Raw genomic sequence first — 15,384 nt, 5'->3', positions numbered from 1 at the left:
TTCCTAAGTCTTATCTGCAAACATCCATGATGACTAATTATAAAACCACTTAATATGCTTTAAAATCGGGAGATGGAATTATATGTCTAACTACCAGTCTCATATGATTTCCCAGTTTACTCAAATAAAGTAGTAAGCAGTATTCATAAATACACCTACACTAAAAATATTTTATAGAAAAATAACTGAAGGATAAAATCTGATCACCTAATGGACTGAACTCCAAATATAGTGAAAGTAACCCTCCACAGGTCTTCCTTCTCTTATAGTTGGCAATCTCTTTCCCTGTGGGAGCCACATGGTTCCAGTAAGCACTTCCTTATTCTCCTCTACTTTGATAAAAATATTCAGTACCTAAGAAATAGTCCAGAGGGAATGCTAGAAAACAGCTTATCTTTCATTCCATGATAACCTTCCTATGAATCCTTGCATTTTCAGCTTTGTAAACTTGGTTAGAAACATGAAGTTTAGTTAATTTTTATTTTTCCTGAGACCAAAACTATAATATTTTGATTTTACAGTAAGAAATATGTTTGGTCTTCATCCACATTTCTGGCAGAGAGCCTCCAAAACCCTAATTTCCTAAAGCAATGAGAGCCATCAAGGTGCTTTTTGTTACGTTAATGAGGTAACTTTGGGACCACAACTGAGGAGGGAGGCTGGTTACCAGGGGAACCAACCAGGAATAGAGGGTTCGAACTTTCAGTCCCATCCCCGATTTCTGGGGAGGGAAGAGGAGCTAGAGGTTGAATCAATCACCAACAGCCAATGATTTAATCAATCGTTCCTATGTAGTGGGGCCTCCATAAAAACCCAAAAGGAGGGGGTTCAGAGAGCTTCCAGGTGGTGAATCAAGATGCTTCCACGTGCCACCATGCCTAGACCCCAAACTCAATGAGGACAGAAGCTCCTTTGCTCTGGACTTTGCCCTATACATCTCTTCATCTGGCTGTTGATTCATATCCTTTCATATCTTTTGTAATAAACCAGTAATCTAGTGAGTAAACTAGTTTCCTGAGTTCTGTGAGCCACTCTAGCAAGTTAATTGAATCCAAGGAGGGAGTCATGGGGACCTCTGATTGATAGCCTATTAGTCAGAAGTACAGATAACAACCTGGACTTGTGACTGGCATCTGAAGTAGAGGGGGGCAGTCTTCTGGAACTGAGTCCTTCCCCTGTGGGATCTGATGCTGTCTCTGGGCAGGTAGTGTCAGAATTGAGTTGACTTGCAGGACACCCAGCAGGTGTCTGAGGACTGCTTGGTGGTGTGGGTAACCACCCCCCACCCTCCCATCCCCCCCCACTGGAATTAAGTGCAGATTATTAAAAACCTAGAATAAAATTTAAACAGCCAGTTAGAGGTTTAATTTTCTCCTACACCTTACCAGTTTCCTAATACAAAAAAAAGGTTTCCTCCAAGATAACCCCCAAACTAGACAACAGAGCAAGAGGAGATAAAAAGACAGAGGACTTGAAGAAGTCAAATGCTCAAAGAACCCTACAAAGTCCAAAATTCTCCTAGTCAGAAAACTCAGGAATCTTTCCACCTAGCCTAAATTTATGATTTCCTCATTTTTCCTATTCCAGGTTCTATCCCCAACCTTAGGATGTCTACCTGAGAGGAGAAAGGAAAGGCAGAAGCAGAGTTCTTACCCACCCTGCTCAATCACTAGCCTCACATCCTACTCTACGCAAAAGGCTGGAGAGGGCAACTGAATGAAAAGGCCAGCAATCGTGACTCTTTCAAAAACTATTTCTGCTCAATCGTTATTCACTAACTGACCCCTCAAACTCTCGGCTCCTGGAAGAAACAAGAGCCTTCCTTTCTTTTTATCCCCAATAAATATTTGTGTGATAAATTAACATTATCAGAAAATTAAGCACTCGGTTCTGTTAGGAAGGCAATACATACTGTATTGGGGGTTAAAAGCTCTGGTTTTAGAGTTAGAGCCATGTGGACTCACTAGCTGGGTGACTGTGGCCAAGTTCCTTGGCTTCTTCAAGTCTCGGTTTCCCCACCTATAAAACAGTGTTAATAATACTTCATGCTGAAAATTGTTGACAGGATAAAAAGAGGTAGTTAATGTAAATTGTTTTGGCAAGCACCTAGATGTAGTAGGCATTCAAATGATTTCACTAGTCATAATGGATGGAGTAGCAGCAGTGGTAACCATGGTAAATTAAATGCAAAGACAGAGGCTTCTTTTATTAACTTAGTCACTATCCTCTGCAGACAAACTTCAGTGGAAAAGTCTGGGCTGTTAACTCTCATTCACAACTGCTGCTGGGTATAAGTGTAATATCTACCTTTCCCAATAAAACTCCAGTACTATTGTACAAATCTTTATACTCCATGGAGCTTGTTATAATAGGATTGAACCTTTATTTATCTCTTTATTCCTCCATTTATAATACAAACGTAGAAGCTATAGTTTAAAGTTGCTTTTATCCCAAACTTATAGTAACTATAGTTAGTACTCCATGGTTATTTTGTCAGAGACCATATTAAAAAGTCAGTTTCGTTTTTCAAAAAAAGGCCAATGTTGGAGTTAAACTGCAAAACCATTGGACCAAATCAACTGCATAAAAGACAAATTTAGACTGATTTATAGAAACATCCATTTTCATGAGTTAATTGTAAACACTGTCACTAATACTAACAGCAGCAGTCATTTATTGTATTCTTTCTAAGTGCTGTGCTCAGTAATGGTTATGCATGGCTCATTTAACACTTATAACTACTCTGGGAAGTTAGTACTCCTCCTCCAGTGGGAGGACACAGTGAATAGGTCATACATTTATTTAATTGAAGTCTTAGAAGAAAAAGAATAGCACAGAGGTAATATCTGAAGGGATGACAGCAAAGGATTTCTAGAAATGATAAAAGGCACCAATTCACAGTTTCAGGAAACCCCATAAATCCTAAGCAGGATAAAAAAAGAATCACATATCTAGATTCATCATAGTGAAAGTATACAACACCAAAGATGGCCAGCTGGAGGAAAAACAGATTACTTTAAATAAAGCAACAAGCTAAACTAATAGCTGATTTCTTTTTTCTTTGCGGTATGCGGGCCTCTCACTGTTGTGGCCTCTCCCGTTGCGGAGCACAGGCTCCAAACGCGCAGGTTCAGTGGCCATGGCTCACGGGCCTAGCCGCTCCGTGGCATGTGGGATCTTCCCGGACCGGGGCACGAACCCGTGTCCCCTGCATCGGCAGGCGGACTCTCAACCACTGCGCCACCAGGGAAGCCCAATAGCTGATTTCTTAATGACAACAATGGAAACCTGAAGACTCAATCTGAGTGATTAATTCTGCCCACTGGTGTCAAGGAAAGTTTCACATAAAACAACAAAGCCATGATGATAAAAGGCAGTTTGGGCTAAGGTAAAGGCAGGTAATTTACAAAGTCTATGCCTCTGTGTTGCACGCTGACCAACTTTTGGTAGTTTAACATGGAAGTGTTCATATTTTACTCACGATCCTTTTCTAACTCCCTGTTTTCTATTTTTTTTATAATAGCTCTTATATATATATATATATATATATATATATATATATAAACATTTCACAAAAGCCTACTATGTGCCAGGCTTTTGGCTTTCCTTTTTTTTTTTTTTTGGCTGTACTGCGTGGCCTGCAGGATCTTAGTTCCCCAACCAGGGATTGAACCCAGGCCCTCAGTGGAGTCCTAACCACTGGACCACCAGGGAATTTCAAGGCTTTTTGCTTTTAATCCCCAGAGTAATCCAATATGGCAAGATTATTCCCAATGCACACGTAAACAAACTAGGAGAGTGAGTGACTTGTCCAAAGTCACAAAGCTTTTTACATGTTGAACTCATCCCAGATCGTTTACCGTGCTGCCTTTTTTCACTTCCTTTTCCCTTCTCTGCTTTCATCTTACACCTTCCAAGCATGTCACCACATCTTTCTAAATGCCATTTTCTAAACGGCAACAGAGACAATATACTTCTAAAGTCAAAAGATAAGGATCTCAGCTGGCCCTACTCAAGTACTGAATAATCCCTGAATAAAAACATAGCAGCAGAACTTTTGATAAGAAGGTTCTTTAAGAATCATTTAATAGAGCTGATTTTTTTTTTTTTTTTTTTTTTGCGGTACGCAGGCCTCTCACTGTTGTGGCCTCTCCCATTGCGGAGCACAGGCTCCGGACGCGCAGGCTCAGCGGCCATGGCTCACGGGACCAGCCGCTCCGCGGCATGTGGGATCCTCCCGGACCGGGGCACGAACCCGTGTCCCCTGCATCGGCAGGCGGACTCTCAACCACTGCACCACCAGGGAAGCCCGAGACCTGATGTTTTTATCCTTCCTCCAATGTCATCTGTCATCCAGAAAATACTGAAAACTTTCTCTGATGGAGTCACAACTCACTTCCTTCTGAGGCAGCTTACACCATCTTTATTTTGGTTGATAGATTATTCCGTATAATGCAAAGACTTCTCTACTGAGAGCCAGTAGTAGCTCAACCTCTGATCTTCTCTTGCTCTGGAAACTAACAGTAGAGTGGTTACCTACTCACTCTGAAGGCCAGAGAATGTGGGATCGATTCAAGCTCTAGAATTTACTAGTTGTGAGACCTTGGGTAAGTTGTCTATCTTTTCAAAGCCTCAGTTCCCTTTTCTGTAAAACAGAGAAATAATAAGTGCCTATCCCACGGAGCTGTTGAGAGGCCTGACGTAATTGTCACATAAGTATTAGCTATTATTAGTACTACTAGTGGTTTTATCAACCTAGGGCAAATTACTTAGCTCAATTCCCTCGTCTATAAAAGAGGGAGTAGGTGAAATTGTTCTTAAGCCTTCCAGGCCCACTTTATCACATAGTAAACTTAAATCTGTGTGTGATTAGCTTTTCCATCTATCCTCATTGGGTTGGTAGTTCTTAACCTGGAGCCCATGGATAGGCTTCATGGGGGTCCCTGAGCCCTTTGAAATGGAGTACAATTGCATGTGAGTACTTATTTAAAGATAGGAGACATAGCTTTCAGAATCCATAACTTAAAATAGATTTAAAACCACTGTCTTTAGGACTAAACAAATCAAATCTATTCGATCTTTGATATAACAGAACTTAATTTCTGTAAAGACTTGAATTTTTCCCATGTTAGATATCCTAAGTTCCTTCTATCAAATTTTTTATATTACATGGTTTCTCTTCTGAATGATCATATAAAGTTGACATCTTTCTTGAAATATGGTTCCAAAAGATGAGCACAGTATTCTTGGCATGATACATCCAATCAGTACGAGGGAGAACTTCCTTGCTGTAAAGAAGCATTACTTCTATTAATAGTGCTTAAGGCACCATTAGATTTGGACAGTTAGATCAACCTGCACAACCTTAGTGACCTAAGTCTCTCTTACGTGGTTCCCTGGTAATATCATATACTTCTCTGTGCAGCTGTCCTTTTGGACATAAATACAGTTTATATTTACCCTTGATAAATTTCATCTTGTGAGATTTAGTCCAACTCTCCAATCTGTCAAAAATTAATCTCAAATAATAAGATAATATAAATAAAGTACATATGGATATGCTCTGAATGGTAGGGAGAAAAATATATCACCACCTATTTTAACGTGTATTTTCACAGATCTGACTTACAACTTCCTCTGATCTCATAAACTATAATATTAAAAAGTTTATTAAATTTCTATATTAAATTATTATTAAAATAGTTTATAAAAATAGGTTCCCTTAGTTTGAGGCTAATTTTTAGACCACAGCACATACACAAGATCAATTCAAAGAATCCTAACTATAACTTCCCTTAAACACAGTTCACATGACTCTATACTAAAGGTAGAGATGGACAAAAGCAGCATGAGGAAAGAAAGTTTATAGTACATTAAGGAGCAGTTCCTTCTCTCTTAATCATTGTTGACACACTGACCAACTGCCTTTTCCATGTCTTAGTGATCCCTCTATAAAAGGGAAATAACCAAATTTGTCTAAAGTAGGATATAAAAATTAATTTTTAGAGCCCACCATCTTCAATAGCCTCCATGAATGGCAAAGGTCTTTTTTTTTTTAATTTTTTTATTTTTTTGCTTTATAACAAATTTAATCAGTTATACATATACATATGTTTCCATATCCCCTCCCTTGGCAAAGGTCTTTTAAATCAGCATAATTTATCCTGTGATTCAACACAAACCAATAAGGTTTACTCATGGGGTTTCCTGAGTCTTCCTGTGTTGGAATTTATAAGTACCTGCTAGGTGATCTTTTGCAGTCTATACTCACCATCTATAATAGACATATTTCTAGATGTTGATGTAGTGGCCTTTGAACTTCTGCCTCGAGTAGAAGTCTCCAGAACAGCGCCTGCTGTTAGAATAATGAGCGGTCAGTATACAAGTCTGTCAGTAGCTAAGTTTTTTTTTTTTTTTTTAAACACCACTAAATAAAGTTATGTCAGAACATAGTTTATGTGTAAGATGTCAAAGATATATATAAGAAGAAACATCTAGAGTCTGATCAATTAATTTTCAGAGACTATTCTTAGGCCACACTTGGTTCATATTGTTCCAATTACAATGTAAGGAAAAAATTTATAAATGTAAGGATAATGAAAACAATTATCACTAGAAGATGGGGATTTCTCTCCTGGGAGATTTTTAACTAAAGTACTACCCATTTTAACAGCTTAAAATTCCGACAGATAAATATTTAATAAAAAAATGATTTAAAACTATTCCTAGGGATGGATTTCTATAATGCATCAGGAAGTCACTGGATGACTATCTTCTATTATTTGGACTATTCAATGACAATAGTATCACATTAGACACAATGATGGCAATTAATTTAATGATTGCTTTAAAAAATCAAATTGTGTAGGGGCAGTTTTCAAAAATAATAATTTTTATAATCTGGAGTTTTCTTCCTGCAGTTAGTGGGCACTAGCTAGACATTTTCCTTAAGTGTTTGCCTCACTACTACTTTGTACATGTGAGAGTAAACATGTCTATTAAATGTTCCCAATGTGTGAGAAGCACTATGAAATTCTTTAAAAAAAACGTGTTAAGAACTATTCAAACTATATGTGCATGTGGCCATTCAGAATTTATTTATGTGAAATGTACATGTTGGAACTACATTAAAGGCTGTTTCTATGCATTATAAAAATAAATTTTTAAAGGACTGTGTAACTCAATTCTGCCAAGATGAACACAATTCTGAATTTCCCACACAACTGCCAAGTGTGAATGTGTAAGAGAGACTGTACGCAGTGCTAACCTCTTCCTCTCTGAGACCCTCCTCTTGACACTGGGTTCTGCCCTCTTCCTCCTCTCCGGCCTCTTCCTCGGCCTCTTCCTTTGTTGGCTGCTGCTGTGATGCTGTCATCAGAGTCATCAGCCATCTGTTCTGCCCAATCTATACTCATAAGGTCATCAGCACTAAAGGTGGAAGCAGCTTCCTCTGACTGAGATCTGAGGGCTCTGGCCCTACTCATGGCCTAAGAGGGATGACAAGAGGAAAATACACATCAGTAGACAATGCAGCAGCCTAAAAGTCATTAATCCAGTCACTCAGATGGACATTTCATATTGCCAAACTGTCTAAACTATTCTTTTTCACTAATCATGCTAAAAAATGTAAAACAGGAGAAGCTCTCTCCCCCATCAATCAAATTCAGTGCCTACGATTTGTTAGATCAATTTACAATACTACTGATATCTGTAAAATGAGACCTTTTGAAAATGTCTATCAAGAACCATAAAATTTCACAAAATCAAACGTTTCAGAACTGGGAGGAATGTTGGCAATCGCCCCTAATGCATACGATTGTTCTCTATATCTATGTCTCTATTTCTGCTTTGCAAATAAGTTCATCTGTACCATTTTTCTAGATTCCACATATAAGCGGTATTATATGATATTTGTTTTAGGTGTATGGATTTAAATAAAAGATAGTGATTCCTTTTTTCATGAAATTAAAGAAAAAAGAAAAAAACTCACCAAAAATAGCTGCTATCTCTGGGTGATGAAATTTTAGGGTGCTTTTTGTTTTCTTCATTATTCTTGAATATTTCAAACATGCTACAATGTAGGTTTTCTAAAATATTACTTTTATAATCAGAAAAACATAAGCAATAATCTCTTACAAACATATAGTAAAAATAATTAGGTAGAACAAAACAATTGAAAGCCTGGAAAATAATAAAAACCTGAGGGCCAAGATTTTAACTTAATAAATTTTAATTTGATAAGAAACTGTCTAGAAAAGACAAGTTTGAGACTTAATGAAATATCCTAACTCTGAAATGAATACAAATTTCTGATTAAAAACAGAATAAGAGCAATGCTGCCCTGATCTCTTCCTTTAAACCTATCAAAATGTAACAAGGAGAACAAAAATTTTAAAAATACCTTTTTGAATAAAATTAGAAAATTGCTCCACCCACAAAACACAAAACCTAGGAGAAGGAGTTAATGGGTATAGTGAATATTTGGCCTGGCTAAGGGAGAAGGTTGAGAAGAGTTTCAGACAGTGTAGAGAGCTCCAAAATTGATCTACCCATGCCAAGAGGCCATGACAACAGTCTCTCTTGCTTGGAATGACTAGTTCTGGGTCTAAGAATAGGCATCTAGAGCTTTTCTAAGCTCTGTGTGGTGCCATGAAATACGGAGAGACAGGGCTAGATGAGGAGATAAGCACAGAGCAGGCAGGGCAGAAGCAGGAGTGCAGCGGGTGGGGGGAGGTGGAGGTAACCCAGCTTCACGCTGATAAACTGGCTGAAGTGAAACAACAGCTAAGTCACTACAGGAACGGCTCAACATGGCATTACAACTCCAAAAGAACAAAACTTTAGGGAATACAACCAAAAGGATACAAAGAAAAAATAGTTGAAAAAGATTTCAATTCATCTTTCTTGTCCCAGATGAAGTACAGTCAGTCCTCATAATTTTCAGACTCCGTATATGCAAATTCACCTACTTGTCAAAGTCTATTTCTAACTCCTGATGCGTTTCTGGTCATTCATGGACACGTGCAGAGAGGTGCAAATTCTGAATCGCCTGACACACACCTTCCCAGATGAGGTCGAACGAGGCGACACTCAGTCTTCTTTAAACGAGTATCCCACAGTACGTTTACTGCCGTGTTCACAATTTTGTGCTTTCAGCTGGGGATTTTACTTTTAAAACGGCCCCCAGTGTAGTGCTGAAGCGCTGTCTAGGGTTCCTAAGTGCAAGAAGCTGTGATGTGCCTTATGGAGGAAACACATGCGTCATATACGCTTCATTAAGGCATGCGCTGAATGGGCCACAAGTCCAATGCTAATGAATCAATGATATATATTGAGTAAGGTCTTAAAACAGAAACACACATGGAAAGGGTTATGTATTAATCAGTTAACAAAAATGTTGTAACCAGTGGCTGGCAGGAGCCTATTCCTATACTTCCCCTAGGAGCAACAGTTCAGTGTTCACTCAGTGTTTACAGTGACTTTATAGAATACAACTACCATGAATAACAAGAACTAGCTCTACATTAAAATATATATATACAGGGACTTCCCTGGTGGCACAGCGGTTAAGAATCCACCTGCCAATGCAGGGGACAAGGGTTCGAGCCCTGGTCCGGGAAGATCCCACATGCCACGGAGCAACTAAGCCCGTGCACCACAGCTACTGAGCCTGCACTCTAGAGCCCATGAGCCACAACTACTGAGCCCACATGCCACAACTACTGAAGCCCATGCACCTAGAGCCTGTGCTCCACAACAAGAGAAGCCACCGCAATGAGAAGCCCGTGCACCACAATGAAGAGTAGCCCCCGCTCGCTGCAACTAGAGAAAGCCTGCACACAGCAATGAAGACCCAATGCAGCCAAAAATAAATAAATAAATTTATAAAATAAAATAAAATATATATATATTTAAAAGAAAAAAGGAGACCTAAATTACATAATAAGGTAGATCTAACTGATACATGTTGAACTCTGTACTCTGAAAATAAACAATATACTTCTTTTCAAGACCCCATGAAATGTTTTAACTGATATATAATGGGATGCTAAGAAAAACATCAATCCTAAATAGTAAAAAGAATATTATCATACTTTCTAATCACAATGCAATAAAATTAGAAATTAATAAGACAAAAGCCTGGACTCCAAACTGCAAAACAAAACCAAAATTGTAGAATACCTAGAAAATGATAATAAAAATACTGCATATCAGAACACATGAAACAATTTAAAAATGAATTGTTAAATTAAAGAAAAGAAAGGAGAATGGAGGGAAAAAAAGATCTAAGGAAAATTAAAAGAATTATGATAAAACACTTTGCTCAATTCTAAGTAATTAGGAAAATAAATGACCTAAACTGAATCAAAAAAAGATAGACAGTCTCAACAGACTAATTAACAACATTTTGAGAAAGTTCTTAAAAGAACTACACTCCCGAAAAGGATCACAACCAGAAAGTTTCACAGGTAAATTCTACCAAATCTTCAAAGAACAGATGATTCCATGGCTATTTCAATAGGAACAGAGTGTAAAGAAAGAAAGCTTCCAGCTGGTTTATAAAGCCAGCATAACATGGTACTGAAAACTGACAAAGGACTGCATGTACAAAAGGAAAATTACAGTATCTTACTCATGAATATCAAAGCAAACAACAGGAATCCCAGGGCGCATGGAAAGACCAGTACACCTACCATCAGGGGCTTCACAAAGTGATACTAAGGTTGGGTCAATAATAGGATAGAAAATAATATAATTCACCATATTAACAGAACACAGGAGGAAGAACCCTGCATGCTTCTTCACAGATGCCAAAAAAGCTCTTAATTCATTACCCATTCTGGATTTAAAAAAACAAACAAAAAACTCTCAGGAACAAGTAGATACTTCTTTTACATAACAAAAACCCTAACTCTGCTACTACACAAACACACATACAGAGTGTGCACACACTTTCACCCGAGTGCTCTTATAAACCAATTAGAGAAAGACCAATGCCCTAGGCAAAAGAAAAAAATATTCTATGCAAAGAACATGATCAGGTGTTTCATATAAATATAACTTATAAACATAAAAATTGCTCAGACTCACTAGTAATACAAGTAGTATGAATTAAAAGCAGCAGTAAGAAATAATTTCTCACCACTTAGATTTGTAAAGATCAAAAGATGTAGTAATATGTCATGACCGCAAGGATGCAGGGAAATAAGCACTCCCTAATACTATCGGTCGGGAGAGGAACTGGTGTAACATATTTGGAGTGATTTGGCAGAATCTAGCAAAATTTAAAATACATGCCTTTTTATGATTATTACTTCTTTGAATGAATTATCATCATTGCCAAATTTCATACTTTGCCTTTGTCTAAATACTACATCTTCATTTTAGCATCTCAAACATTATACTCAGATAATACTTTATCTTTCTGTACAACAGACTGTGGACTTTACTGCTATCTTTGAACTACATTACTTCTATGAATTTACCTCATGAGTGGAGGCATAGGGCCAATGGCAAGACAATGTTTCCATATACTTTTTGCAAGATTTAAAAATATACTACCCTAGTATTATTGCACTTTTTTGTAGTAATATATACGTAACATAAAAATTTACCATTTTAACCATTTTTAAGTGTGTATTTCAGTGGCATTAAGTACATTCACATTGTTGTACAACCACTGCCATCATCCACTGCCACAACTTTTTCATAATTCCAAACTGAAACTCCATACCCATTAAATAACCCTTCATTCCCTAACCACCCCCCCAAACCCCGATAATCACTCTTCTACTTTCTGTCTGTATGAATTTGACTACTCTAGGTATCTCATGTAAGTGGAATCACATAGTATTTGTTCTTTTATGTCTGACTTACTTCACTTAGCATAATGTTTTGAAGGTTTATCCATGATATAGTATATACCATTCTATACTTCAATTTCATTCCTTTTAAGGCTAAAGAATATTCTAATGGATGTATGTATCACATCTTGTTTACCCATTCATCTTTTGATAGACTTTGGATCGTTACTACCTGTGGGCTATTGTAAATAATGTTATGAACATTGGTGTACAAATACATGTTCGAGTCCCTGCTTTCAATTTTTTTTGGTAAATACACAGAAGTGGAATCACTAGATCATATGGCAATTCTGTGTTTAATTTTCTGAGGAACCATAATACTGTTTTCCACAGTAGCTTTTATCTTCCCACCAGCAATGCACAAGGGTTCCAATTTCTCTATTTTCTTGCCAATACTTGTTACTTTCTAATATTTGGATAATAGCCATCCAAAGGGGTGCGAATTGTATCTCATGGTTTTGATTAGAATCTCCTAGTGATTAGTGATGTTGAGCATCATTTCATGTGCTTTTTGGTTACTTGTATTTCTTCTTTAGAGAAATATCTATTCAAGCCCTTTGTTCATTTTTAAATTAGGTTGTTTTGTGTTGAATTTTAGGAGCTCTTTATATATTCTGGTTATTAATCCTTTATCAGCTATATGATTTGCAAATATTTTCTCCCATGCTATTGGTTGCCTCTTCACTCTGTTAATAGCACTTGGTATTACAGGTTAAAAGAGGGCATCAACCCTGCCTCAAATTCAGATAGAACATAAGAAAGAAATCAGAGGCCCAGTCCAACTATGGACTATGGATCAGACTAAGAAGAGTTTTTACATTTTTAAAGGACTGTAAAAAAAAATATGTGACAGACACCATATATGGCTTGCAAAGCCTAAAATATTTACTATTTGGCCTTTTACTTAAATATGAACTTATAATTAAAGAAAATACTTGAGAGTGTTTCTATGTGAACAAAAAGACATTAAAGCATGTTTTTTCTCTACTGGAAGGACTAATGCTTTGTTTGTCTGTTTAAATAATTTAAGTATGATACTGGGATTCATATTCTGAACTAAATAATTCTGCAAAACTGTGAACCACAGCTTGGGAAAGTCCCAAACTCTATTAGTCAAGTTCTAAATAGAATGCTGAGAATGAAAAAATTTATAATACCCTATGGTATACTAAAAAATTACCTAAGAAGCCCTGATTACTTGTTACAGTCTTAAAATATAGCTGAAAATCTGAACTCCAAAGTTTTTTCTACTGAAAAACTCCCATATGAAATTTCTCATACCCTCTCCTTGCCATCCTTGAATAAAATGTTCACTCTTACTCTTTAAAAGACTAATGAAAAACTGAGATTAGTGATTTCGAACATAAAGGATCTATTATAAAGAAATATTTCTGTAATCTGTGAAATTGAAAAAGTTAATCAAGGGACTTCCCTGGCGGTCCAGTGGTTAAGATTCTGTGCTACCAATGCAGGGGGCATGGGTTCAATCCCTGGTCGGGGAACTAAGATCCTGCATGCCGCATAGTGCGGCCTAAAAAACAAAACAAAACAAAAAAGAAGAAGTTAATCAAGTTTAAGTCAAATAATCCAAGAACCAAGAATCATTTCTTTCTAGCATTCATTCTTACCATTTGGCAAACTTCCTTTTCTACTTTAAGGGCACTCTATATAAGATGAATACAAATATAATAAATGTGGTAGGGGATCCCTAATCTATAGCTTTCTCCTCTTAGCTTCCAAAAATCACCTTGTAAAAAAATTTAAAAAGCAATTGATTCTATGCTTATTATAAAGTGATTTTCACGTGCTGCATGATTTTAGAAGTCTTAAATTTTTAGCCATTCATTGGCCATATCTTGTATTAATGTTATTATAATATAAAGCCTTGATAGGACATAGTATGGTGGAAAAGTCCAGACTCGGAGGTAGAACAGGTTCAAAATCCAGGCCCACCATGTGACCTTAAGTCTGGTCTCAGTCTCCTCATTTGTAAAATGGAAACTGAGATTAGTATAAGTAATGTACATAGCAAAAATTTAATAAATACCATTTCCCTTTCCCCCTTGAAAATAGTAATGAATAAAGTCAAATAGGTAACCAGTTCTATTTTTTCCCAATACATTTATTTAGGAGAATGACTTTGATATTGGGAAAGTTGAGTGTGAAATTTAGTGGATGGTGGTAGCTTTTAGTTCTGTAGTCAATTACTGAAGGCTATTAATGAAAGACACAGTGTGGGAAAACACTGTAGTCAATACTGGTACTACTGCTGGTAATGTTAGCTAATGTTGCAAAATTTCCTATCTTACTGCATGGATAGTGTTAAGTGGTATAAGAGAAAGAGACCTGTGAAACCTATTACAACTAGACATTTAGAAGGTTATCCTAGCATATTCTTTTTAAAGAAAGGTTATTAACTGAGTTACTATACTGTTCATATTTCTTCATATTCTAATGAAGTGGGACACAATTTGGAGGGGAGGAGTGTCCCAGAACATCAAACTTCTATAGTAAGACAGAGAAAAGAAAAAACCCACAACAGCAAAAATGTCACTTTCCTATTCCCTAAAATTCCAGGTAAGTGGCATTACTGGATCAGTTAAAAATCCTAAATAGCAAGTATGGAATGTCGGATGATGAAGTAAATCAGATTTAGACTTGGAAGTTTCATTAAAAAAAAAAAAAAAACCCACAAAAACCTAGAGTCTATCTTATGACCTCTAAAGATGGTACAGAAAAATTATTTGATAACCGATTTTTCCTATCAGAGTCTAAAACTGCTTGACCTTAAAGGCTGTGGTATTACCTTGTAGTCAACTACTAAACAGGATTCCTTTGGAAGAATTCAGGGGGGAAAAGAGTAAATTGAGAGTCTCCCTCTCCTTAAGCAGGGTGCTTTTTCTTCTCTCCTTAGTGACTCAGGTCTTGACTTTTGCCTAAGGAGTGTGCTTAAACCAAGGCAAAAAATATTATTTAAAAAGGGGGGAGGGGGCTCCTATTTATCTCCTTTTTATTGTAGCAGAGAAGATAGTGGGACTTGTCAAAGTTAATCTGAGGGATATGTCACGTTTCAACTCTTTCCAATTCACCGCCTGTCAGCTACAGTTCTGAAGTATTTAGGGAACGAAAATGGACAGTTGTATGAATTCAGTGAGGATGAAACTTCAGGTCATAAGGTTTAAAATTTTCTTTCTACATGTATCTGTCTCACCTACTAAACTGAGAATCTCTGGTGGACACAGACTATACCTTTTTCAATATTTATATTCCTAATAAAAAACAGAATGGCTACCCACAACAGGTACTATACAAAATGCTGAAGGAAAGCAATCAAGACAAAAGCCCAAAAGTAAATAATTGATAACATAATTTTTAAGTACTAGACAGCAATCATCAAACACTAAGGACAATTAGAAAACAGGAAAATATACTTCAATCATGAATTCACCAAGTATCAGAAAGAGGCCCAAAGTTTAAGTTAACGGTTGCTAACCTCAAGTCCCTAATCTCCAAAGTGACA

The 15,384-nt window shown here is 36.9% G+C and overlaps 1 protein-coding gene across 2 annotated transcripts in view; it reads right to left on the bottom strand.

Annotated features, from left to right (window-relative positions):
• MRE11 (MRE11 homolog, double strand break repair nuclease) overlaps positions 1–15,384 on the bottom strand; it is a 70,929-nt gene that overhangs the window by 12,782 nt on the left and 42,763 nt on the right. For both annotated transcript variants that reach the window (XM_082628621.1, XM_082628622.1), the window contains exons 15-16: positions 7,268–7,487; positions 6,272–6,355 (exon numbers count right to left, since the gene is read on the bottom strand). In XM_082628621.1, the coding sequence (XP_082484747.1) occupies positions 6,272–6,355; positions 7,268–7,487 (304 nt within the window). The remainder of the gene's footprint in view (positions 1–6,271; positions 6,356–7,267; positions 7,488–15,384) is intronic.

This window comes from Mesoplodon mirus (genome assembly GCF_964341445.2).
Source record: "Mesoplodon mirus genome assembly, chromosome: 7".
NCBI classification, from domain to species: domain Eukaryota; kingdom Metazoa; phylum Chordata; class Mammalia; order Artiodactyla; family Ziphiidae; genus Mesoplodon; species Mesoplodon mirus.
This window is presented reverse-complemented; position numbering and strand designations above follow the sequence as displayed.